This window comes from Tubulanus polymorphus, chromosome 6 (genome assembly GCF_964204645.1).
Source record: "Tubulanus polymorphus chromosome 6, tnTubPoly1.2, whole genome shotgun sequence".
Lineage (NCBI taxonomy): Eukaryota > Metazoa > Nemertea > Palaeonemertea > Tubulaniformes > Tubulanidae > Tubulanus > Tubulanus polymorphus.
Genome location: NC_134030.1, coordinates 9,444,713 through 9,471,347, shown reverse-complemented (window position 1 = coordinate 9,471,347; position 26,635 = coordinate 9,444,713). Strand labels below are relative to the sequence as shown.

The window sequence follows — 26,635 nt, the reverse complement described above, 5'->3', positions numbered from 1 at the left end:
TGTATGACAGCGTACGGTAACCTCCTGATTTATTTTCCACGGACATGAGGAGAATGGAGTAGTACGGTCGGCTAATCCGCGCATCAGTAGAATTCATTGTCGCCTCTGCCATGCAAAATGTTTTCGAAAGTAATCGTAAAATCAATGGGCAATGTGTGGAAATGATTGGATGTTACAACAGACATATTATGACCTCTTATCGTCAACGCTGGATTAGATAAACTCAGCTTATATCAGCTTAAATTGGACGTTTGTGGAAATTCACTATTTGAATATGAATTTGATAAATTTTCTAGTGGTACAAAGTATAGAATTTCAGTTATGCGGCAACACGTGGAAGAAAATTTGCCTGAAAATAATTCTAACACAATCGGTCACTTAGTCGGGCATTCTGAATACATGTCATCCGTCAAAACTGTCGACACTGAAGAATATACTTGTTCGCAACAGAAAATAAGCCGACACAAGATGATAGAGGATAAGGTCAAGCGCCCATCAGCTGATTGATGCTCATTAAAGACAATTATTCGAAAAACGTTAAAAAGTCCTTTTCTGTACGCAGTGTGCAAGGAAGACAGTGAGCCACGTACATCCTATTAAATTTCTAGTTCAGGAATAAGGGTCAAGAAAGCTATACGCGAAGAGTGATGGCATACGAAAAACAAATCATCTTCGAACAAATGAGTCCTGATTACAACTTTTATTCGTTTTCAGATGTATTAAGAAGTAGCGAATTACAGTGCAATGTTTTGGAAAACACTTGATTAATTATTCAATTTCTATGAGTTACTTGTCTAAAAGATGTATATGTATATGTACATGTACATGTACATGCACATGCACATGCATATGTATTGGATATACATATGTCTATGTATATGCATATGTGTATGTATATCATATCATTATGATATCTATTGGAAAAGAAAATAACGCATTCATACAGTCAGAATTTTACATATGAATTTTCATTCTCGTCAGTATTCCAATGTAAGTTGAGATACAGATCTGTATGCCATTACTCCATTTTCCACGTGTGGCTCTGGGTGTGATTCAACCATCTGTCAAGACGTAGACGTAAGCAGTGGATGGACCCCAGCCTTTCTTACTCAAAGCACTTCCCTAGAAGAAATATAGATATTTTTTGAATACAGTAGATGCTGTATACAGCATAGATGTTTAAACTTTAAGGTAAGTATCAATTACATGAAACATTACAAAAGCATCGTAATAACAACAATATCTGACCTCTTCCGATACAACGAGCTAGCAGCTAAGAAACTAAACTACCCTGACTAACTTACCCTACATCCGTACCACGTCGCGGGCTTCAAGTTGTAAACATTGAAAGGTAAATGCTCTGAAGATACATTAATATTCCAATATGAACGACTGGGTCTTTTCGGTTTGACGCCTTCACCGGTCGTCTCTCCGCACTGTAAGGCATAGTTCAGAACTTCTCCGCGGATTTGGTCGAACGTAAAATCGACGGTGAAGTCCAAATTGTCCTCATTACGATCAACGGGGTTTATTTTCATCTGTACTTCCAATAAAGCTGAAAATAGTACACATAAAACATTTGTTATGCGATGTTTCTAAAAATCGAGCAGGGATCTCGTCAAGATGAGCATTGACATTTTTCTGCCAAAGATTTTATTTAAGATAGCCTCAGTTACTTCTCCATCTTCTGCGTTTTTTGCTCATGAAAACGGTATATCACTGGACTAAATGGGAAGGCATATAGTCGGCAAATGGTAATGCATTATATCTCCTGAATACTATATTTGACTTACTAGTTTCATCTGTTTTGAATTCGGTGCTATTAGATCGTTGACTTTCACCGGCTTCGTTCGTCCAAGTGTAGCTAAGCAAATACGTCGTAAACGGTTTCAAGCCGTCGATATAGACATATTCATAGTCCATCGTAACATTTTCCTGTACTAATTCACCGGAGTTTTTCTCGTATAGTTTATAGTGGAAACCGGTGAAATTTCCTTTTCTCGACTCGCACGATAATTCGTAGAAACGGACAGATGCCCAAGTTGTCTCCTTGATCGTCGATAAGCTCACATCTTGTGGGCGTACCTCAGCTGGTCTAGGGGTACCAACAGGTGCTGGAAAGAAGTATGAAGCCGTGAGAAATGTTTGAAGTATAATATGCTGATTGAGATCGAACGCGAGCGCGGTTACCTGACTGTTTTGTGGTTACGTTAAATGCAACTGATTCTCGTTCCATATTAGATTCGTCGTTCAGCGAAACAGGAGTAATTGTCACCTCGTAATTGGCGTAGCTCCTCAGTTCGACTAGTTCTAATTCGTTAATATCCGTTGGGAATGGACATCCTTTTGTTTTCTGACTCGGCTTCTGCTTCGGACACGCTAGTTGACTGATCAATCGATACTCTCCAGTGAAGTTGAATTGTAGATGTCGAAGTTGAAAGGGAGTCTTCCAGGTAACGTTCAGACCGAATGATGTATTTTTCGCCGTCAAATGGGTAACTGCATCAGCGTCGTAAACGTGGTTTGAGATAAAATAATAATGTCGTATCAATTCTAAATTACAAGTGTACTGTTTGACAATGAACAACTTTCTATCATCGAACTGATCGAACTTATATTCGACTGAATTTTTCATTTGAAGAAAAAAACAACACCTGCTGATCCCGTCAAGAATTCGTGAATCTTGCCGAAGACAAAGTTAGCATTTCCTTTATGTTTTATCCCGATTTTCAGTCGATATTTCGTCAAAGGTCTCAGGCCAGGGATATTGTAACTCTGGCCGATATTCATCCACGTATCATTTGTCGTTGATTGTATGAAAATTCTGTAAATCGTGCCCGGTGCGTCGCATCGTCGCTGATCTCGAGCGAGCGGCTAAAAAGAAAGATCGTACAAATAGTCATTGTATGCTCAAAATACCAGATAAAGTGTTCGTTGTCCTCTAAAAGTGCCATCATTAACGAATTAGAATTGGGGTTAGTCGATTAAGGTGTAGCTTTTAAGGATGGATATCTTATTAGGAATTCTGCTGCTTTCACAGAAACCCTCTTATAATTCTGTTGATTATTATTATTATTTCTTTTCCACTTTCCAGCCAAAATTCTTTCATAAAATGTAACTCCTCTCAGACTCGACCACTAACAGCTTATAAACATAATTTTCAATTCCGACAGAAATATAACTTAGCGTCTAACCGTTTCGAATTTGCGTATAGTAATTTATTATGAATAATTCCCGTGTAATTACTGGGTCTAAACAGCGACAGGTATGTCGCAAAGAATACGTGTACTGACAAACTGTGTGGCTCAGTTGTGGATGACAGTTAAATCGGTAGTGAATGAGGTCATTCTCGAGGGAATAGAACCATGAACTCTTCGTTTTAGAGTCCATGATAGAACAGAATGATTTCTAGCCTTGCCGTATCTGTACACACAAGAACAGGCGTCCTATATGAATCACTCTGCTAGGGTAGTAACAAGAATATTCCTCAATGGATTTACTTGACTTACGTGAGATATACGTAATTCAGGTACCTTGAGGTTAGTCTAAGGGATCTTTGATTGGGGACTCCGATCCCCACCAGGGGGTGTTTTACTTTCGAAAATTCTGACATCGTAAAACTACTATGTCGGAAAAACAGCCCGGAGGTTAAATAAGTCAATGGCACGCCATATCTGCGATTAACCGTTTGGGCTCTAGGGGCCCGAAAATGGCCACCCAAATATTTTAAATGAGATTTTTGCTCATAGCTCCTTGACCGTTGCAGATAGAATTGTGGTTCCATCGAGCGGTCAGTAGCCCTGGACAAGACGCTTGTATTTATGTATGGTATAACTATGTAACTCATATGGTTCTATAGCAGCGCCACCTACGAGCGGCTGGAAATGCATTTTCATTGATATCTACTACACGAATTAATGGATTTCTGTGAAAATTGATACACAACTACCTGGGTATAAGATAACGAACCCCTTACATAGTTCCTATTCTAGCCACTAGGGGGCGTAAATTTTGAAAACTCATTCTAGCATTCGTTTTTCGAGTGTTACTCAACCATTTTATTATAGATATCACAAAACCTAGTGTGAGTACATCTACATATGTATAGTATGCTTACCAGCTAAATAAGTTCATACAACTGTCACTAGGGAATGGTAAGAACACCTTATCTTCGTTATTCTCGAAGTTATTTTCCCTAAACTTGGTACATGAGTACTATGCGCTTAGTAGCCATGTGGGTCAACGTATCCATGATATATGCTGACCCCTAGGTGGTGCTCCTTCAAAATAGCGGTACGTAATGAACTGATTTCAGTGAAATATTTTGCAACCTTCGTAGAAACGACATTTAATCTAGCAAGGCAGAAACCCGTTATCGCTGCTTTGCAGCTTTATTTTGAAATTGTGATTTGTATTTACCTCGTGTCTCACGTAAACATTATACATCGGTGAATCAGCAACTCGCTGTTGTTTCAAGCTGGCAACATCCGGACCAACTAGTGGCTCTATATGAATCATAAAAAAACGAGTCGATAGTGCGTTGATTTTTCCAAAATACGCGTTGATAGTAAAATGGGAATTACCGTGGCACAATGTGTACACATATGATTTCCGAGTATCTTCAGTCAAGGTCGAGCTCAAATCAGCGTCGATTTTCCAGGCCGTGGCCGTGAATTCATACTGGGTGTTTGCAGTAAGACCCGAAATAACTATATCTCGCTTCGATGCTATGACGTATATACTGGCACCCGGTTTTGCTGGTGGTTCAGTAGCTCCGACGATCCAGTCTTTATCGCCGACTTTTCTGTAAAGGATGTGATATCCCACTCGTATAGAACCTTTACCCGAATCCATATTGCCATTCGGTACTCGTGGATTCGATATCGTGACGTTGACGCTATGAATCTGGCTTACCAATTTCATTGTATACGTCAATTTGAATTCTGTAAAATATACCGATAATTTAATTTGTTTTACTGGTGGATTCATTTTTTGAACAATGTAGGGATTCAAAGATCGATGTCAAGGAACGAAACTGCTTGTTGTAGTTAACCCGGTGCACAGCTATTTTCACCTAAAATACGAATTCTTGTAATTACAAGACCAACCTTTATCGCAGTATTGGCCGATATAATTCGCATTACAACCATTATGACAGTACCCGGTCAAATAGTCGACTCTATTGGGGACATTGAGATTGCACTGAGCTTCAGCCATACAGCCGAACGAGCCTGGATACGTGCACTGAGTCGGGTCTGAAAATGCGGACATTGAATATTATTTGAATTGATCTATACGAACAGACGTCTTAAGGAAACCATATTTGATGATTATATGATATTTGTAATTTAGTAATATTTATGTTTTGTAGCAGTTTTGCTGTGATTTACGCGGTGATCTCAGTTACCTATATACTTAAACCCGATAACTTGCACTTCGGTGAGTTTTAATCTTTGAAAATCGATTACTTGCACGGAAACATACCGCCCTACCAACGCCTCGTTGCAACGTTTAGACACATGGTTACCGCACTCGTATTTTACATCTGTGTAATTGGCGCATAATGGATTAGTCAGGTTGTTGCTGTCACCGACTCGACTCTGTACGACTCTCCACCTCAGCTTTCCTGAAAAAAATAAGTGGGTTCTTAAACCTGTCAAAGAATACTGTAAGAATCGATGGACTGGAGAGTCTCCAATGCGGAAATATAACCCCGACTTTCGGTTGATGCTTACTCTTTTTAATTGAGCAATACCCAGTGTACGCCGTATACGTCCGATACCATACGATGACCTCGTGTACCACGTATCTAGAACCGAGATCGACTATCAGCCATGGATTTCGTTCTTTGAGCGTTTCACAATAATCAGATGTAGTGCCATCGACGCATTGACTTGCATCGTCATGGCTCCGCCCGGAAGACATTCTAACTTCCTTCGATTCAGCTATGTTACCTGAACGACATTGAAATTATCGCAATGAATTAATGCAATATGCTGTGAAACCAAATTTGAAAATCAATTCGTTCGAAGAAAATTATGCTTTTATATTATGTTTATATTTTATGTTTATATCTTGATTCATATTCGGTAGTCGTTATGTTTTAACGATATGCGCTCACTTGAGAAAATACGAAAATGTTTGAAACCCAAATCAAAACCATTAGCCAGTACAATTCTGACTCTTGTTAGGATATCTGCGCTATATAAATGACCATTATTATCATTACTATCATTACGATTAGGAAAACCCAGGCATGATTCCTAAAAAAGAATCAGACGGCTATAAATTCGCTTTTGGTAATTGGCACTGTTATTAGCCATGTTAATATATTTTGGGTCAATCTGGCCACAACTGCCACAACTGGGGTATTCATAATGCGTTTTTATTCGGATGAATCGACAGCCTAAATCAGTTCTGGGACAAATGCATCAAATCATTTCATATTTACTAAATACCATAGGTCTATTGTGTTTGGATGTAGAGAGTGGCATACAGTTAGATGTACTATCCGAACATTTTTGCCAAAGGTAATTTGTGCACCACCACTTTGTCTACAAGTTCAATTTTGTGATAGAAAATAACCCTCTTGTGAGAGGGGGAACTTACATACATCTCAACAAAATGAGAATCAACTATTTTCATATTACTCTTAATGTTTTCAGTTCTATTTTTTGCATTACCGATCTGACAGCCGGGTCCTTTCCATTGCCGGTCCAGCTGACGCTTATAAATCGGTTCGCAGTACGGTGCCGATGGTGGACACGTAAGAGAGCCTTCATCTGCGGACTTCAATGGACAGAATTTCTGCAAGCGCCTGCCATATCGAGATTTAGTGCAATGGCACGACCAGCCTGTGCAACTCTGCCCGAAACAAGTACCTAAAACACCAAGATCTATCACCGTATCTTAATAAAAATGATCGTTTTCATTTTTAGACACCATTTCTAAAATCTAGAGACAATTGAATACAGATCTTCGTTTTACTACTATAAATGTTGCACAATTCATTAGTGTCCGTATGAAATCACATATTTGTCATTGTTATTGTTATGATGTTAAATTTCAAACTTTTGGAAAAAATAGATTTAGAATAGTCATTACTTACCCTCTGAAGGCAACATAAATGAATCTAACGCGTAAACTGCAACAAGGAAACTTAACGCGTATGTTAGACGCACCATGTTGTATTCGTGGACGAATCGGACAATCAGTCGACTACAACTAACACCGACTTCCGTTGCGATGAATGAACTGAACTAAACGAGGGATGGCTTTTGTTATACCTGCGTGAACCTCGGTCTATAGAATTCGGTGATTGATAGCCTATCTCGATACTGAATATAGATGATAAGAACGGTTGACCCGGGTTCTCATCCGAAGTCTGGCGGGCCTGGAAACATTCAACACCTAACTCTCAATTGTCACGGGAAATATCATCGACTTCCAAAATAATATTCAGCTGACTTCGGATTTCACGTTCAAGTAACAAGTGAATATAGAAATTGATTACATAGTTACACGTTTGTAAATAAAAACCCTCAGTAGACTCGTAAAAAAGTTTATTTTCCAACAGTTCCGAGGTCAATTCTAAACCTCATCTTCAGAGGAACGCAATAATGATTTATCTATTAGATTGCAAGCTTACAGTAAGACAAGATGGCAGCGTTAACATGGCATACGTGACAATGATTTAGGTTATCACGTGTTTTGGTATAATTTCCAAATAAACGTCAAGAAGCAGCTGGGGCGCTCGGCCTTTTTCATCTAATCTGTTCCGACTTATTTTCTGTTGCAAAAATAATTTATTCATTAGATTGCAAGATTGCAGTAAGAACAGATGGCAGCGTTAACACGGCGTAAGTGAGTGCAACCCTTACGTGCATCATTGTCGTTCGTTTAGATTTCGTAGATTTTCTATCAGTAGATGTCAATTTAATCGCCTGAATAACTGACCTATTATTAAGCTCAGCTTCTATTATTTATTTTCACCACCAACAAATTAAATCAAGCCGGCTACGTAAGCAAATTTGGATTTTATATTTTTGTTTTCAACATGAGTACGCCTATACGCATGACATCGATTTTTTATCTACTAGCCGAAAGTGACATATTATATCTCATGAAAGCGTTAGAAATATAAACGATGGATGAACAGATCCTGGAACATTACACATTGCATTCATTACTTGCCTACATACACAAAAATTTAAAATGGAAAATATCGAAAATTTGGAAGTATCGATTTAGAATAGAATCGAAGATTCTAGTTGATGAATATCTCCCCTGAAAATCAACGATTTAAGTGAGATGATAAGTCGTTTCATCAGCGTTACTGTAATCTAAAAAGAATGTTTGACAATGTAGACTGAACTTCAATGGGGAAGTTTCCAGTTGCCAGAACCCATTTTGAGGCGGTACAGCTGGTCCCGGCCGCATTGTTGGACGGTGAATCGCGCTAAAGGCTTCAGTGTAAAAAATGTTAAAACCTGTCCAACAATGCAGGACCCGCGAAACCACCTCAAATGGCACCTGGTGCAACTTCTCTATTTGTGTGTGGCTTCGTTTATACTTTTAATATCATTATGCATGATGTATTCTTCTTTATCTGCATCTTCGTTTCTGGTGTTTCAATATCAGTCAGTATCGTACAATCTAAATACAGTTATTACCGAAAGGTGTTTTCCATATCTACCAGGTCTCGTCCATGTTAGCATTTTGCACGATCGAGCGAGTTCTTTGAAATGCACAATCTTTCCGCGTCAAAAAGTTGTACATTAAGCAAGCGATTACAACCGAAATTGGTCGATATTAGGTATAGACATCCCCCATCATCATTAGCAGCGTTTAACATTTTTTTAGAACTAACTGAATATTATCCTTCTAATCTGAGGCGGATTCTAGATACCTCGCGAATTAGTATTTTGTATCTATGAAATATCAGACAGTATAGGACAGTTATCGGACAGCGACTCTTCATAGCTGCCGCGTCAGGACATATTTTTGAAGATTTCGAGCCGGTTTTTTTTCCACGTCTCATCGGCCACACTCGTTAACTCTGTGATTAACTGGGATTTGAACTTGAAAACCTCACGCGGATGAAAATATCGGTTCGCTTCAATACTCACACTCTCAATGTTTCCAAAATATAAATGTATACATATATATTCATAGTATCAGATAGACAATTTCAATACGTTTACGATGCAATGCGTATTCAAGATACGTATGATCAATATATATTGTATTCCTTTCAGATTCAGTTACATTTAATGTATATAGTGATAAATGAAACTCGATATATATATTTCTTGAATAGTCTATTCAACCGGATCTTCTACAATATTGAAAATCATATGCTATTTACGTTTATTCACTTCGGTTTGATAGGTGAGCTGGTGTATGTGAAAGATCTGTTTTGAGACGGCGATTCTTCGTCTGATTTAAGGTTTAGCGGTTTCGAACCGTGGTTTTCTCTCTCCCTGGGTATCGTCCACAGTGCTTATTAGTGTTGTGGTCTTCGTGACTGTGATACATGTAATATCTGTCTTATCTCATTGTTAAGATAAATAGATACTCGCGTCCCGACGTTTTCAACGATCTTCTTAAATAATTCTTTGCCTAGCTTCGCTCGACAAATATTCCGACTGTCGGCGCACTCGTCGGATTTCGAATATGGCCGTATTCAAAAACCTTACTATCATTTCTAACGTCAGTATGTCGGATTTCATCGAAGACGAACCGAAAACATCGTCTCGGTGCAAATACAACCACCATTCCGACTACAAACCGCTACACGTCAACATGTACCTACAAGTGATGAATTACGTTATTTTTAGCGTAGCCGTATTTGGCGTTTGTGCAAATTTACTGTCATTCATGACGCTCAGCAAAGAACATCCCGTCAACACCAGCATATTCTACATGAGATCTTTGGCCATTGCAGACGTTGGTATTTGTCTATCATACGTTGTATTTGACTTCCAGTACAAGCTCTACAGTCACACATTGATACTAGACATGACTGCTAGTTTAAACCACGTTACGAAGCGTATGTATTCGTATACTAAAAATTTCAGATTACTGTTTACGAGTATCAGTGATCTAATAACATTTCTGATCGCCATAGACAGATATATAGTTGTATGTTGGCCCCTAAGAGCGGTCAGAATTGTCTCTATAAAGAAAAGTTACGTCTACGTCTTGTTGGCTGTAGTGATTTCGATCTGCGATCAGATTACGAATTTCTTTAAGTTTAGAACTCGTCGTTCGAACAATCTTTGTACTGGGCATGAAAGGTGGATCCAAAGGTTCACGCCATTCGCTAAGAACATTTATCTCAGATACTATTCTACATTCGTTCGTTCTCCGATCTTTACGTTGATTCCGACCGCAATCGTTACCGCCATAACCGTTCGTCTGATAATCACGCTAAGGACCGCAGGAGCAGCGAGAAAAGCTTTGTCTACGAATAGTCAAACTAGTAACGACCGTAGTCTAACCCTGACGTTAGTTCTCATTTTGTGTTTCTTTTTGATCAAAAAGTCATTCAGTCTCAGAGCCAGTGTAAGAAATCTAATTCTAACAGTCACGGGTAGTTTAGGAAAGGGAAATATTCATCAATATTTCAATGCTATACAACACGTGCTAAAATCCACAGTCGCGTCCGCCAATTTCTGCATTTATTGCGCCTCGAGACGTCGCTTTCAACGCCAACTGAAAGATATGTTTTCCCGTGGGCGTTAGAAATGAAATACATATTTTGAAAGTACGAATGAATAGAACGGAGATGAATTCAAACATGATGCAAGAGAAAGCAAATGAGATTAATAATTCAATTTTTAACTATAAGCAGTGTACAAATGAATTTATCAAAATCTGCCAAGTCCTTTCATGCGGTGTACTATCTTAGATCATGAAATATGTCGACCTCGGGTGACTGCTTTTGAGTTCCACCGCGTAATTAACGCGACGCTGTCAATATGTAGACGTAAGCGGTAGTCGGTCCCCAGCCTTTCTTACTCAAAGCGGTCGCCTGAAATAGATACGTGCAAGATCTAGTTAATATTCAGTTTCAATGCAACCAACAGTAATGACCGCAACGCGGATTTAGGCCTTAGTTTAACATGCGTTTCCGAAACATTTTAGTTCGATATTTTCGGGAAAATGTCTCTTAAGACACTGTGGATATCATATATTAATCATTTCTATAAATGATGGAATAAAATACATAGATCTAGCTTTCTACACTGATTGCACATTGCAATTTTCATAACCTGTAAGTCCTGTTTATATAGGTAACGGCTCTTTGATATATGTTATATGTAGGAAAATATCGAGAGCGCAGCGCAAAAATGCCAATAAACTCACCAAGCACCCGTACCACGTAGCGGGCTTCAGATTGTAAACTTTGAAAGGTAAATTCTCTGGAGATGCGTCGATGTCCCAATCCGAATTAGTCGGTCTTATCGGCTCGACGCCGTCACCGGTCGTCTCTCCGCACTCAACGGCGTATTTCAGAACTATTCCGCGGCTTTCCTCGAACGTGAAATCCGCTGTGAAATCCAAATTGTCCTCGTTACGGTCGACGGGGTTGATTTTCATCTGTACTTCCAGCAGTTCTTCGTACATGAAAAATCGAAAACCATGCAACGACTAGCAAAAACTATTATTAGAAAATTGCCGTGTAGTCGATTCTCGGAGGTTCTATTAACATATCCAAGCCGAAGAAAAGACTAATACACGTACTTGTTTCGTCAGTTTTGAAATCGGTGGCGTCGGATTGCGGACTTTCGCCGGCTTCATTCGTCCAGGTGTAGCTCAGCGAATAGTCCGTAAACGGTTTCAAGTCTTTGATATAGACGCGTTCGCTCTCCATCACCACTTCTTCCCAAACCAACGCATCGGAGTTCTTCTCGTAGAGTTTATAGCGGAAACCGGTGAAGTTTCCATTTCTCGACTGGCACGGAATGTGGAAAAAGTTGACGCGGCACCAAGTTGTATTCGTGATGTGAGTCGTGCTGACTCTATGTGGAGAAACGCTCGGGGCGGTGGGTTTGGCTGTAGGAGCTGAAATATCAAAATTCTATAGATAGACGCGTTGTAAGCTCCCAGAAAAGATATCTGGCTCCAAACGATTTTCACGGTTAGATGTACGAAACGATTATCACGGATTAATGGCATAGCTTTTTTCTCTTTTTTCTCTTTTTTCATTGTATATAAATCAAAAACAAATCAATTTGATCATGCATTTGTAATTTAATGAGGTGGGCAGCTTTACTGGCAGATTCATCCAATCCTGAAAGTAATTGGATCGCGGCAATTTAGCACACGTTGCTTGCGTGAACCACCGAGTTCGCTATAGCGATATTTCAACAAGTTCGAAAGAATTTTCTAAATGAGATTATCTTTGGTAAATTCCCTTTTACCACTACCAATATGGATAGAGTGTAATAAAATCATATCTTATCTTATGATGGTTCTCGGTGAACTGATAAGGTCTACACGTCAGATGAAAACATTGCGCGTGGCAAGTTCATAACGAAGCATAATATATTCAATGTAAATTCGCTCATGATCGAACGGGAGTTAAATGAAATTTCTAATTTATCGCTGGTAATTACAGAAGAGCACGAATGTCTACTATAGCACGAATGACTTTGTTTTATACGAAATGATGCACTCATATTTTACCTGACTGCATCGTTGTGAAGTTAAATGTAGCGGAGCCGCGTTGCATAGATCCATCCAGAGGAATCGGGCTGATCGTCACATCGTATTCGGCGTGGCTTTTCAAGCCGATCAGACGTAATTCGTGGAGTTTCGTCGGGAATGGACTGAACAGTATACCCTGCTCCGACTGATACGACACCGGACACGCCAATGGTCTCCTCAATACGTAAAGGCCCGTAAAGTTGAATCGTAGATGTCGAAGCTGCTCTGGAGTTGTCCACGTTACGTTCACACTACTGGAGCTTATGTTTTTCGCTGTCAAATTCACGACTAAAAAACGACGAAACGTAATATATGCGGTGACCACAATCACATTACAGGATAGGTTTGGAACTATGTTCAGAGATATGAAATATATTTGTTCACGTTGAAAGAAATCCTCCCAAAAAAGGCTGACGAATCAAAAGAAAGCACCTGCGGATCCTGTCAAGAATTCACGAATCTTGCCGAAAACGAAGCCTCTGTTTCCTTTATTCTGTACTCCGACTTTCACGCGCACTTTCGTGTAAGGTTTCACGTTTTTAATCAACGATCCTTGTCCGATGTTCTGCCACTTGTTCTTCGTGAGTTTGAATATCCTGTAGATAGTGCCCGGTCCGTTGCACCGTGTCTGCTCATCCGAAAGCCACTATAGTAAAGAGGAACGATACAAACAAGAAACCGTATAAACGCGCAAAATTTCATGATTTCATCACAAAAAAAGTATTTGATCGGTGAAATACTCTGAATATTACTGTTAACTTACGTAGTAATTTACAAAGATGCTGAACGTCTGCTCAGCTGCATCTCGTTGGACACCCTTGATGATGTCAGGGCCAACTAGCGGTTCTAGACACAATAAATCGAAATACGTTTTCACTCACGACGATCTCGTGACATTTCGTTCGAAAAATAAAATCAGCTAGTTGATTTTGGCGGGTGCTGAAAATAACTTTATCTCTATCAAGATTTTACCAACAGTATATACATGTATATAATGAACAGTGTTCGTGTAGGTAAAATATTCAACTTATCCTTTACAAGACAATATCATTTCCCGTTAAGATGTGGACATTCAGGATCAGGTAGTAAAATCGACGACGTAATTGACCAATTCTATTGAACGGAGCCGTCCGCAAACGACCGCAAAGCTTGTGTTCTTGCCGGGGAAGATTTTAGGGGTTGTCTAGGGAATCCGGACCCCTGCCTTTCCATTAAGGTTGTCCTTTTCATCAAGACAAAGATCGTTAAAACCAGCGAATGGACACTCATGTTCTCGAAATTAGCATTTTTTAGGATGTTTTTCTTTTCAAAATATCTAACACCGAGGGTGGGACCCGCTATTAGCCTATGACGCCCTGCTTTATCAGAAAAAAATCCTTAGTCATTCCTGCCTTCCGATTTTCCTAGCTCCGCCCCTGTACTTATTCGGGACATAGCCTACCGCAATACTGCCGCGTACTGAATATCTTTCCAATCCACGAATTAACACTTACCGTAACACAGCATGTGTATCTGTTTAGTCCTGCCGTAAAGCGTCGAGTTCAAATTGGCTTCGATTTTCCGCAAAGCCAACACGAATTCGTAAACCGTGTTTTCAGCGAGACCCGTTACGACTTTATTCCGCAGAGATGTCAAAACGTATTGATTATCACCCGGTTTAGGCGGCGGATCAGTGCCAGCGACGATCCAGTCTTCGTCGCCGACTTTCCTGTAAAGAACGCGATATCCCACACGTATTCGACCCTTTCCCGAATCGATAGTATCGGCGACATACGGGTACGATACAGTGACGACAGCGCTATGCAGTTGGGGTACAACGCTCGGGACTGATCTTGTTTTGAATTCTGAAAAAATAAAACCAGCAAATATCAAACGGCACGCCGGTATCCGCTGTGACAAGATGATAAGTTAGTTTCGATAATTGATAAGTTGATGTTGATGCCGGTTCAGTTTGAAGAGCTCATTTTGTTTTTGCAGTCACTTCGAAAAATAATTTAAACATTCATTAACCAAGATCAATCTGAAATCGGACTGGGAATTCAGTCCCATTTTTCAACGTTAAATCTTCGCAAACAAATCAATTAAAAACTATAAATTAAAGACAATAATTAAAAACAATGAATTAAAGAATTAATTGTAAGACGGGTATTATTATATTTTTTTCGGACTGTAAATTGTTGTTATCGTCTTTATAAATGTTTTGATATATGTGTGTAATTTGTCAAAAGTCTATTAACTGACAATAAAGTTCAAGTATTATTGTAAAAAAAAAACTGTGGAACCGACCTTTATCGCAGTATTTGCCGATGTAGTTCGCGTTGCAGCCATTATGACAGTAACCGGTCAAATAGTCGACTCTATTCGGGACTTTCAGATTGCACTGAGCTTCAGCCATACAACCGAACGAGCCTGGATACGTGCACTGAGTCGGGTCTGAAAATCGATATACCCTGATCCATAAATGATGGTTTCCAACGTGTGTGTTTTAATATATAAGGGCTACTGCCGCTTGGGTTGGATGTTATGGGTATAGAGCCGTACGGAGAAGAAAAATTAAATTAGTATGTGGTATTTGATATCAAAAGCAACGATCGTACCCATATACTTGAATCCGATGACGGCAATCTCAGTTAGTTTTAATCTCTCACGACCCATCATTTGCACGGAAACATACCGCCCTATCAACGATTCGTCGCATCGTTTAAGCACGTGGTTACCGCAGCCGTACCCGACATCGGTGAAATTCGTGCACAAAGGATTGTGCACATCGTTACCATTGCCGACTCGGCTCTGCAACAAACGCCACTTCAACCTTCCTGAAAAAAATGTTTCCAATATACGTTTCGTCCTATTTTGACTGGACTAATGAGCTATTCATATTTGAAATTGTGGGAAACCAAAGGTCGCAATCTTGAGATGCACACAAAGTAAACGACTTTCAAGTTAGATTTAGGTTGATATTTTCGCCAAGACAAGTTAAACTCACTTTTTAACACGACAAAACGGATTTTTCTTTTAATTCGACGTTTTTGTTTTTTTCTGAAGTTCTAGCAACCTCGTTTCGCGTATCAGGAATCTCACAGTTAAAACCTGGCTCAGGAGTCAAAACATTTTGAAATGAACAAATTGTATGTTTGGTGTCAAATCTAACCGGTAACTGTCTAGCACTGGGTAGAGCTAGCGTTTCATTCTAAATTGTCTAGTACATGCATTGTGCCACTTTAGTAATGCGATAAAGTACATGTACGAATTACAAAAGTGGCTACTTCGATAATTCTTTATGAATTAGATTCTTGATTCCTTCGAGTGGATAAGAAGCGAAGATAACTTGGGCCTGGTGTCATCCTACATGGGTGGATCGAGGGGCAGACTTGTCAGGAGCACGAAATGAAGGGCAAGTTAAGTATCCTCGCGGCCAAGTCTGGACAATTTTTTGAATTTCAGTGCATATTCATCGAATTTCTAGGCACGTGAGGGGCACTTTAAGAGAACATAAGCTAAATTTTGCACTGCGCTGTCTTATCAATTTCGGGTGGGAAAAGTGCCCTGAAAATATTGCCATTGTATTTTCCAAACGGTACGGGAAAATTGAGACGGGAGCACGTGCCGGTCATGGTTCCGCCGTTGTCTTATCGTATTGACTGTGAAACAATAAGGAACAACCGATGCCAAACGTAAAATGAATCCTATTCCCACGTAGGTATCTGTCGCTTTGTTCTAGGTTGTATACATAAATAATTTGCTTGAAAACTTACTTTGAGAATTGTAACAAGAAGTGCTTGAACTTCTGGTCGAATAGTACAAATCCACCGCTTGTACGACGTGTTTAGAACCGAGATCGACGATGATCCAAGGATTGATTTGCTCACGCGTTTCGCAGTACTGGCTGCCCGATATTTTGCCATCAAGGCAGTGTTTCTGTGAATTGTAATAACCACCATTCGAGGACATTGTTGCCCGCTTCGATTCAGCCACGTTACCTACACGCGTCACGTACCGATGAAAATTGGATGCAAAAATTAAAAACTTTATGAAAGATCTGAAATAATGTAGAATTGAAGTATGCTAATATATTGGTTATTGCAATCTATATAAGTCGATATAAACTGAAATTGTTAAAAACATATTGTTCGACATTTAGAATGCAGACTCGACTTGTATCACTGCGTAATTGCGTTGTATTAATAGAATATTCTTTCAAAAAAATATTTTTTTTGCGTGACTTAATTATTCCCTTACGGATTTTTCAAAATCATTTTTCTGCGTTTTTTCAAAACGATTTTCCCAGGAAAATATTCTTAGCCTTATTAGTGGAATAGCCACAGCCAGACGTGGAGAATGGTTGTATGCTCAAAACCCACAATGTACAAATTAAGATGGAAACCAAAAGAATTCATTTATCAAAAATTAGAAATAAAAAAAGGAGGAAACGACTTTTCGAACTTTATCCGGGGGTTATGTAGGTTTTGATTACATCATTTTAGTTTTTCTATATGAATTACACATACTTATGTTTTTTGGCCAATCATAATACACACACTGTTATTTTGGGCCACAATTGCAATTGGGCCACAGCAGTTTATATTTTTATAGACAACTACATATATTTTTCTCGTCATTTCATTCAGACATGTTTGATTATGTCCTGTAACTGGAGTCAATCATCAAATATAAGTACTGGCCGCGTTTGCACACGGAAATTACGTATTTACATCATCGACATTTTTGTATCTTGCCAATGACATTCGTATAGAGTTTGTTAGGTGTTGAATGCAATCCATCCATTAACATAGAGGAAAGTTTTCTGGTGGCTATACAGTTGCACTAAAGTTTAATCCCGTGGACATCTGACGTAATGACAATCTTATGGCATTTATTCAGGGACTTTCTTTTGAAACCAACTTTTGAGAAAATGGCCCCTGCTTAAAGATCAAGTGTAGCTTATTCACCAAAATACTTATCATGATCTCGTTATCGATGATCTCGTAGATAATTAACCCATATACCGGTACGAAATGTAATTTGTTTTCGATAGACGCTGAACTTGAGAGTTTGACAAATGAATGACAGGTGCGCGAATTTCTGAGCGCGCACTCTCTATTTGCTCTGACTATTTGTAATTGTAACTTACCTATTTGACAACCTGGTCCTTTCCACTCCCAATTACGGTATCTATCGGCCCTTTTCTCGCAATGCGGTGCCGACGACGGGCATTTAAGACGCCCGGCCGATGAAGAAGGACAGACGATTTTTGCATTTGCGTCTTCGGTATTGGAAACGCAGTGGCACGACCAACCGGTGCAACTGCTACCAAAACATGTCCCTGAAAAAAATATGACCGACCAGTTGATGTCTAAACCGAATCCAAAACATTCAGTATTCAATATAATGTCATATTCTAACAGTCTTTGGTGACAAATCGCGAGAATGAAACATGATTCTACGTAAAAACACTATTCATTTTAATAAGAATCGATTGGAATCAAATCAACATTAATATACTGTAGCACCTGAGGAGACAACCAAGATGCTACATGTATATACAATAATCACCTCCTAGAGATATGTATATAGTTTCAAAAAACAAGGTACCTCGGTATACCTCAAAGTATGTATGTAAGTTTATTACGTCCATGCTCTGCCGATTCATCCGGCGCTATTGTTCCGTCAATTTTTCAACCAGGATATTGAAATAAATCGGTATCTAAGTGCTTTCTGCTGTTTGAAATATACATGCAATAAATTTCATGATCATCGGATTAGCCTGAAATCTAATTGATGCCTACCTTCAGCGCTTTGTATCGTATTCAACGCAGCCGCTAACGCAAGGAGACCGCACAAATATTGTCTCCACATCTTGCTTCGAAGTTTGTGAGAACTCATGTGAGACTCCAGTCTACGTTTTTTTGTCTAGCTGCAATAAATCATAGAATTACCGACAAATTGGCCGCGCTAAATAAATAGCACCCGAAACATATATTACACATTGTACTAACAAATTACAGAATCATTTTCGTATATATTATGTCACATAGATATAATTAAGTATATGAAACAATAAACGTTATGAGGCGAGTTTAACCCAAAGGGTTCGGTTTGCAGTCTCCATCGTACGATCTTCCACCCAGACGGTATAAGAAACGAATGTTAGACACGCGCCAGATCGTTAAACACAATTACATATCTCAAGGTGCCGCGTAAATATTTTGGACAAGTAATGGACAGAATGAAACTTCTCAACCTTTGTTATTGCAACAGATTTTCACCAACAACGGTATCTTTGTAACCAAGAAACGCCCATCAAAGGCATCATGCGATGTCATCCGCCATTACCATCATTGATGCAGCTTAATTTTGTGAATAACTCTGAATGGATACTTTGAATTGGATTCTTTATTCAATTGGGCCATTCATGGGTTAGGGGTCCATTGAGAGACACGTCGACTTGCACAAAATCTCGTATTCGCAGACGATTTCTAGTTGATGACTCATGGTTGTTATATTAGAGAGGCTGGTGTGCGACGAATATCGTGATAGAACATCTGAGGACGCGATATTTACTAGGAACGTCACGAGGCCATTTCAGGTCGAACACCTTCAAGTTGTCAACGGCATCGGATAACCACATCTGTTGCAACTGGCTACACGAGAACCGAGTGAAAAAAGCGTCGAGTGTTTTCTGTACTATTGCAGCATAGACGTACATAATAGATCCATGATTGCACGGTGGAATATGGAAGCAACCATTCCAGTATCAGTTCAGCATACCATACAGACTGTGGATGATGGATCTATGTACACAGTGTAGGGATATGAGACGACGCCTCTATTTCATTATAGATTATAAATACCGTTCAAAATCGTGCTCATCGTTCAAAAAACCCAGTCGGATTTGATTGAACTCATTGCCTGATATGAATGATTTGTGAGGCCTGACATATAGATTATGTGTCCGTGGTGCAGAATGTATATGCTGCATGTGTAAACGGTTTCCTGTGAATCAAAACGAGTCAAAGTGAGTCCAAAATTCATTCATTGTCATACGTATATATCAAATTTTAGCATAAAAACAATGCGACTGGCATGCGCAGCAGATTTATCATCGACATTATATAGAAGGGGGAATTGATATCAGTTACCGGTACCCTGATACCCACCGCTTCACAACATCTACGAGCAATCATCTCAAAGTTGAGATGATTGCTCGTAGACACAACGATATTTAATGGTCATTCCTTGCGCTATTGACGACCTTCGTATTTTCAATCATTATATAATCATTTATACATTTTCATAAACCTTTCTTAAAAATGTGCCCTTATAGTTGGAAAGCCCAATAATCTATGAAACCTGTTAGCGGTATAAGCTTTTAGGCAGCCTACTGTTTGAATATTCACTGTGGCAGAAATATAGTTATTGAAATGGTGACAAACCATACAGTAACGGTATTATATACACCTATTAAAAGAAGGGATTTTTGAATAATGTCAATAAACTAGTTAGTTTTAACATGTATATATTAACATGGTTTTTCTATATACAGGCTGCTGTATATTTCAAGCCAGGTAGGCCGACATACGTAACGCAAAAGCGTGAACAATATTCCGGAATCCAGAAATGTCTTATCAACAGGAAAAGGACCAAGATGATGACCTCACGGACGAAGAAGCTGAGGCCGTTGCCTGTGGTTATGGAAAATGTAAACCAGCCTTCATTCAAGGATGGAATAATTCAAAAACCATATTGGCAATGGTGTCGCTATTTGGCCTTATACAAGGTAAGCCTATATCGTTGTTGTTAAAATAATTTGTATGATTTTTTCCGTTTGTACGTTGTCATACATAAATTAGGCCTCTCCGTGCTATAAAACGCGATATAGCCTAGTGGGAGTCCCAGTTTCTATTATAGGTATGGTTGCATGTAGTGTGATGAAGTGGCCTAAAATTGCGGATAAAGGATTCCTTGAAAAAAGTGCGCGAAAACCCTCGAACACCCTATTCGTATATTCGCACAATTTTAGCTGAAACCTCTTTTAGAACGAGATTCTACTTCCAGCGAGAATTGCCATTTTAAAGGGTTTCCGGTAATTGGAATTATCAGACATTGGGGGAGGCCCTACGTACTAGTATATACTGATTGTACTTCCAGGGTTTGTCGCAATGGGTATAGTAGGAGTGAATACTGCAACAATCGAGAAGCGCTTTCATCTATCGAGTACTCAGGCCGGACTAATCGCTAGTTCGTACGACATTGCCAGCGGTATAGCAGTCCTACCGCTTTCCTATTTCGGCCGATCCTGTAACATGCCACGGTGGCTGGGTTTCTCGTGCCTTGCCGTATCGATGGGTTCGTTCATCATGAGTCTACCTCACTTCATCACGCCGACCTACGAGTCGACGCTTGTTGTATCGGATGTCTGTATGGGTGCGTCTTTATCTTTCTAATACTGATATTTACCTGAGATTATCATTCGGACACGACTCAGCATGCCAGCAAGATTCTCTGGGAAATAGTCGTTCGTAAAATGTCAAAAGAATAATATTTTGAAGCATCCTCAGAATCATCAATTATTAATTTGTTAATTCCTATTTTCATATCATTAATGATTTGTTAACACTTTTTTTATTAGGTAACACGACTATCTGTCTAGAGGGTGCTACCAACGAATTGTGGCATTTACAGAACTGTTTATATGTGTTCATTCTGGGTCAGCTAATGCACGGTCTGGGCGGCACCACCCTTTTCATCATCGGAACTGTTTACCTTGACGAAAACGTCCACACCCACAACTCGCCGCTATATGTCGGTATGTCTGAGTGGAAAACGTGTAGGCCTATCTTCCTTTCTATATTGCTGGCTGAGCGAATCAAATTCGAATTGTTCATTTCCGTAATACCCTAACAGCTGCCAATCCGAATGAAAAAAGGTCGCATAAAGGATCATTAACGCTTAGCTGAATGGGACTTCATATATAACTAACAGCGTTCCAAAAATGCAAAGAGAATATATATGTACGATGAATTATTGTCGGTGCATGGAAAAGAAAATTGATCTAAAATGTTAAATTTCAGGTATATTCCAATCGACAACGGCACTGGGGCCCGCTATAGGTTTCGTAGCTGGTGGAATGCTGCTCAAATTGTACGTGGACGTAGATACAATCAACAGGTACGGTTTCGCAACTGTTATCGTTTTTTCTTTCCTTACGACGCTTTAAGATTTACAGTTCTAACTATAACTGTCATTTTCAAACAAACAAATAAACTCTATTACGATGGTGGAACGATTCTGCCCGAAACGTAAGGAAAAATATATATTGGTAAAAATATCATTCTTCGCACTTAACGCCAAGGAAACTTTGAGCCCATATCCTCGGAGGGATCTACTGCTATACATGTACATGTATTATTATTGAACTATCGAGGAAGATACCGCATTATTTGGCCAGTTCCAATTGATTATGGTGTTTAATTTCAGCACAATTCTCTATAGTTCTGAAGACCCACGTTGGATTGGAGCTTGGTGGATCGCTTATCTCATCAGTTCGTTCTGTGCGTTGATTTGCAGTGCACTATTTTTCTGCTTCGGAAAAGAAACCAAAGGTATGCACCGTATCGAGCGATTCGTTTTTCTCAAAACTTCGAATATCCAGGCATTCTTGTATATACATGTTTATCAGTGCCTCATTTCCTCCATCCAAGGATACTCTAGAAAAGGCATAATTTGAAAATGTACGTATTCCGTCATTATCATTATTTCTTTCAGGTGCTAGACTAGTCAGGAAATATCGTCAGTCACAGGCCCACAACGATGGATCGGAGGACCTATTCAGACAATCGAACTTCGGCGAACAAGTCCGAGACCTGCCGAGGGTGACGTGGATTCTACTGAAGAACCCGACGTTCATATCGCTGTCGTTGGCGGCGTGTTGCTCGCAGCTCGTCGTACAGGGTTTCGGCAACTTTCTGGCGAAGTACGTGGAAAATCAGTTTTCTCAGACCGCTTCGTTCTCGGCAATAGTTACTGGTAACTCGTCAACGACAAATCAAATATAATCAAATCAATCAAGTACAGCTAGTATCGGGCTCGGTGTACTACGAAATCAATTCTGTATAATTATGTAGTGGTTGTTTATTTTTTCAAGGTGCTGTAGTGGTGCCGGGTGCTGCCGGCGCTCTGCTTTTGGGCGGTGTGATCAGCAAGAAATTAGAACTGAAAGTGCGAGGAATGCTGAGATTATGCGCGCTCAGCATAACAGTCGCTGTCCTAGCTAGCGCCGTCTTCTTTGCGCGATGCGATGCCCCCAAAATCGCTGGCATAAACCATCCTTACACAGGCGCAAACGTGTTCGTAATTCTTCTTAATCAATTTTCAAAAATTGCATATCATAACGACCATAGATTTGCCGATGGTATTTAATCGTTTTCCAATTCTCCGCAGCAGAATTGAATTTTAATTTACAGTTTATAGGCTTTATCTCATTACCTCTTTTTACGTTTAACAACCATAAATTTGCCGGTGGCATTCTATCGTTTTCCAATTATCTCTGCAGCGGAATTAAATTTGAATTTTCTATATTGCAGTTATATAGGCTCATTGCCCCATTCTACCTTAATGCATTTCTCTTTCAAAGACCTCAATTGAGCCACGTGAATTTGACCGATCGGTGCAACGATGATTGTAACTGTTTGGTGACAAGTAACCAACCAATTTGTGGTGTAGACGGTGTTCAGTATTTCACCGCTTGTCACGCCGGATGTAAACATATCAAAAAAATCGATGAAGGAAATTATGTACGTGTAGCATCACAGAGAATGGAAAGTCCAATCTTTTTTTTCAGAATTATATATTTGTTCAAAGTGTTTAAAATTTCTTCCTGATGAATTATGAATGTCACAGGATTAACTAAAAAATGTGTTACGAATTAACTTAATTTTGAAACATAAGTTCATGATTCCTAAAATGGATGTTACTTTTTACTAGTTTTATAGCGATTGCGCGTGTATAGAAGCCGACCCGGATGTCGTAGCCAACAGTTCCGTATCACAAGCGAAAACTGGTGTTTGCGAGACATACTGCTATATGTTACCGGTGTTTCTGGTATTTCTCGTAATGGTTGTATTCTTCACCCTGCTGCCCTTGACGCCTGGTATCAGCGTCAGTCTCAGGTATACATGCCATTCCATTTTTTCAAAAATAATTTCTTAGTATCCAGCCTTTATCACCCGACGAAGAAACTTCAATATCCGTGATAAAACGATGAGTAAAACCCCACAATAAATGAATTGATAGTTATCTTAAGTTTATCTAAAATATTATAAATATTTCGGGTGCCATACTCCATTTTAGAGAAGAAGGGTGGTAGCAACCACCTGAAATGTTTCTTATATTTCAAAGAAATCTTTTAGCTATCAATTGATTAATTGTGGGATTTTACTCTTAAATAATCCATCGGTTTCTTCCATTTTCGTATTTTCCTTGTACAGAGTTGTTCCAGGAAAAACTAGAACGTATGCGTTGGGAGTTCAGTGGATATTGATACGATTTCTAGGTAAGGTACGGCTCGGAAAGGAAACCCGATTTGTTGAATGTCTTGTCTTACAATGAAAAAAAAACGTCTTTCTTCTCCTTCCGCAGGATCGATACCTGGACCAATATTGTTCGGTGTCGTCATGGACAGTTCTTGTTTGTTATGGCAGGACAAATGCGACGAAAAGGGTTCGTGTATGATCTACGACAGTTATCTAATGAGTATAAGCATGTACGGTTTAGGTATCGGTGTGGGGATTGTGGCGCTTTTCTTCGGCCTGGTAGCGTTGCTGATGTACAAGCCACCAGACGAAGCCACCACCTACAACATGAACGGCGAGATCGATAGAACGCCAACGGAAACAACATTCGTTGAACCGAACGGCGGAAGTGCAACCGCCATGAAGGTTATGACCGCTGCATCTTAATGATTTGAGGGATTAGATTGCATAATTTCGTGGAGGATAGTCAAATGGAAATACCTGCATACATGTACATATAAAAGCCGCGGTTACACGGAGACAATTTGGCCCGAGCCAAATTGACACGGATAAGACCCGAGTCAAATTTGGCCCGTGCCTAATTAGAGAGCGCGCAAACCACTAATTCAAAACTAAATATTGCTTAAACAAAGCACTTCCAGAACCAGTTGCAATTCATGCAGTCATTTAACCGTGCTGAAATTTTGCTCGGGCCTGATCCAACGTTTTTGGTCGGACCAAACAGGCACTGGCCCATTTGGCACTCGTTTGAATAGTTGTTCCAGGCTAAATTTGACACGGGCAATATTTAGCTCATGTGATCGCGGCTATAGTGACTAATTACATGGACGTATTTACTAAATGTACTAGGCTACATATAATCTAGTTGATACTGCCATGCTAATGTGCAGCAGGCCTACTAATGAATCGAAGTGCGAAGTGTCTTTACTCGTTTTGATGTACAAATGATTTATTCCAAACTTATGTTAGAAATCCTATTCGGCGATGCCAGATTACGTATAGGTCCCTACCGATTATTGTCCTTATTTGAATAGCTGCAGCGGGATTATTCTAACAATAGCGACAAGAATAATTTGGTCCTGTGTTCGATTTTGTATTGCATTTAAGATTTGTCCGTGGGCGGAGAGAACTTTTTTAAAAAGTTTAAGTTGGTTTCTTTTTGAAAAAAAACTTATAGTTTTTATATTTCCAGAACAAACTTTATAACTAACGTAACAAGCGCGATAGAAATATAATGCCTGTAATTGTTTCTTACCACCGAGGTATGCGCGGGTCAGACGGCGAAGACCTCTCCTCGCTGTCTCTGGTTAAGTGCCGACGTCGAATCTATGATATATAATTGTGACGGTTTTTTGTTTATGGTAAACTACTTGGGGTGGAAGTATGAAATATAGAAGTGGTTTTTTTATGTGAAGATATAATACCTGTGATTGACTGAAATACGAGGCATTTCAGGCCACCTACCATTGATGTCATATGTACATACCAATTAAATATTGCATTAGTTTTTACTCCGGATCCAAAATGAATTACATGTATTCCGTTAGTTAACCTGTCGTTGTGGTCTTATATTTGCTGCATAATAAGATAAATAAATATATGTTGTGTCCTTTTCAAGAAAAAATAGATTGTTGTCGTTCGTCTTCTTGGGTCAAAGATGACCATGGCATCAATTGGATGTTGTACTGCTGTGACTGGTGGGGCCTATCCGGATGAGGAAGGCTCTCCTACGTGTATAGAAGTGTGTTGGCTCCGTGCTGGTGATTCTGGCCTTTCGCATCTGTCTGCCCAGCGCGCTCTGTGCTCCTTCGGTGACGACGCTTCGCCGATAGGTGCGCGCGATCGGCAGCGAGTTTCTCCAGGGGACCTATATCGTTGGTGAAGTCTTTGAGACCTCCAGACTGTTATTATTAAAGAATTTCATATAGTCTACTCTCCGATTTAGCGTAAGGGAGCTGTTTCGGGTCATGTGATACGCGAGGGATCTACCCATCTCAGCTGGCCTTGCGCATGAGGTGATGGCGCTGGGGATTTCTGCCTGCTTGATTCGGGACGACTTCTATATCGACTACTCGAAAATTAGAACTTTCAAAGCATTTTTATGCATTTTTGTGTACGTATTCCTAAAAAAAAATTCGCTAACGATGACCATAGTAGCCCAAGAGTATTGAAAAATCACTTTGCTCTACGCAATCTGTTCTTCAACCATTAAAACCCACAATCGCTACTTAAACATTCTACATTTTCAACACAACTCAAAAAAAAAATTAACGAAGGTTCCAGGGCCCAACGTTTGGAAAAAATTAGCTATACAGGCCTTAGACATAAATAAAGCAAAAGTACTTAAAAATAAGCAGAATATTTCCCAAATAACCAGTATTCTTGACTTA

The 26,635-nt window shown here is 39.5% G+C and overlaps 3 protein-coding genes across 3 annotated transcripts; 1 reads left to right on the top strand and 2 right to left on the bottom strand.

Annotated features, from left to right (window-relative positions):
• Nucleotides 1-885: 885 nt before the first annotated feature.
• On the bottom strand, nt 886-5,925 carry LOC141907719 (uncharacterized). Its single transcript, XM_074797456.1, has 10 exons — nt 5,736-5,925; nt 5,408-5,626; nt 5,109-5,255; nt 4,584-4,943; nt 4,420-4,505; nt 2,655-2,874; nt 2,191-2,499; nt 1,794-2,114; nt 1,305-1,555; nt 886-1,122 (listed from the first exon to the last, which is right to left on the bottom strand). Exons 1-10 carry the CDS (start codon nt 5,923-5,925, stop codon nt 1,054-1,056), a joined length of 2,172 nt encoding a protein of 723 aa, XP_074653557.1. The 3' UTR covers nt 886-1,053.
• A 4,911-nt stretch (nt 5,926-10,836) lies between these two features.
• LOC141907144 (uncharacterized) lies at nt 10,837-18,583 on the bottom strand. Its single transcript, XM_074796719.1, has 12 exons — nt 18,501-18,583; nt 17,846-18,037; nt 16,470-16,694; nt 15,312-15,530; nt 15,001-15,147; nt 14,208-14,558; nt 13,478-13,560; nt 13,147-13,360; nt 12,694-13,002; nt 11,749-12,069; nt 11,371-11,621; nt 10,837-11,035 (listed from the first exon to the last, which is right to left on the bottom strand). The coding sequence occupies exons 1-12, from the start codon at nt 18,568-18,570 to the stop codon at nt 10,964-10,966; spliced, it is 2,454 nt and encodes an 817-aa protein (XP_074652820.1). The 5' UTR covers nt 18,571-18,583; the 3' UTR covers nt 10,837-10,963.
• Nucleotides 18,584-19,501: 918 nt separating this feature from the next.
• Nucleotides 19,502-25,847, top strand: LOC141907060 (solute carrier organic anion transporter family member 4C1-like). Its single transcript, XM_074796625.1, has 12 exons — nt 19,502-19,729; nt 20,258-20,491; nt 20,863-21,138; nt 21,344-21,520; nt 21,786-21,882; nt 22,192-22,316; nt 22,480-22,740; nt 22,859-23,060; nt 23,348-23,507; nt 23,698-23,882; nt 24,201-24,265; nt 24,352-25,847. Exons 2-12 carry the CDS (start codon nt 20,332-20,334, stop codon nt 24,669-24,671), a joined length of 2,028 nt encoding a protein of 675 aa, XP_074652726.1. The 5' UTR covers nt 19,502-19,729; nt 20,258-20,331; the 3' UTR covers nt 24,672-25,847.
• The last annotated feature ends 788 nt before the right edge of the window (nt 25,848-26,635 follow it).

Excerpts from the sequence above, each read along its gene's own strand:
- LOC141907719 (XM_074797456.1), bottom strand. The coding sequence starts at position 5,925 with ATGTCTTCCGGGCGGAGCCATGACGATGCAAGTCAATGCGTCGATGGC. Across the intron at positions 5,627-5,735 it reads GTATTGCTCAATTAAAAAGA|GAAAGCTGAGGTGGAGAGTC; the intron begins GTAAGCATCAAC and ends TATTTTTTTCAG. Across the intron at positions 4,944-5,108 it reads CGGCCAATACTGCGATAAAG|AATTCAAATTGACGTATACA; the intron begins GTTGGTCTTGTA and ends TATATTTTACAG.
- LOC141907144 (XM_074796719.1), bottom strand. The coding sequence starts at position 18,570 with ATGTGGAGACAATATTTGTGCGGTCTCCTTGCGTTAGCGGCTGCGTTG. Across the intron at positions 16,695-17,845 it reads AGGACCAGGTTGTCAAATAG|GTAACGTGGCTGAATCGAAG; the intron begins GTAAGTTACAAT and ends TGACGCGTGTAG. Across the intron at positions 13,361-13,477 it reads GCATCTTTGTAAATTACTAC|TGGCTTTCGGATGAGCAGAC; the intron begins GTAAGTTAACAG and ends TCTTTACTATAG.
- LOC141907060 (XM_074796625.1), top strand. The coding sequence starts at position 20,332 with ATGTCTTATCAACAGGAAAAGGACCAAGATGATGACCTCACGGACGAA. Across the intron at positions 20,492-20,862 it reads GCTATTTGGCCTTATACAAG|GGTTTGTCGCAATGGGTATA; the intron begins GTAAGCCTATAT and ends TTGTACTTCCAG. Across the intron at positions 24,266-24,351 it reads GATATTGATACGATTTCTAG|GATCGATACCTGGACCAATA; the intron begins GTAAGGTACGGC and ends CTCCTTCCGCAG.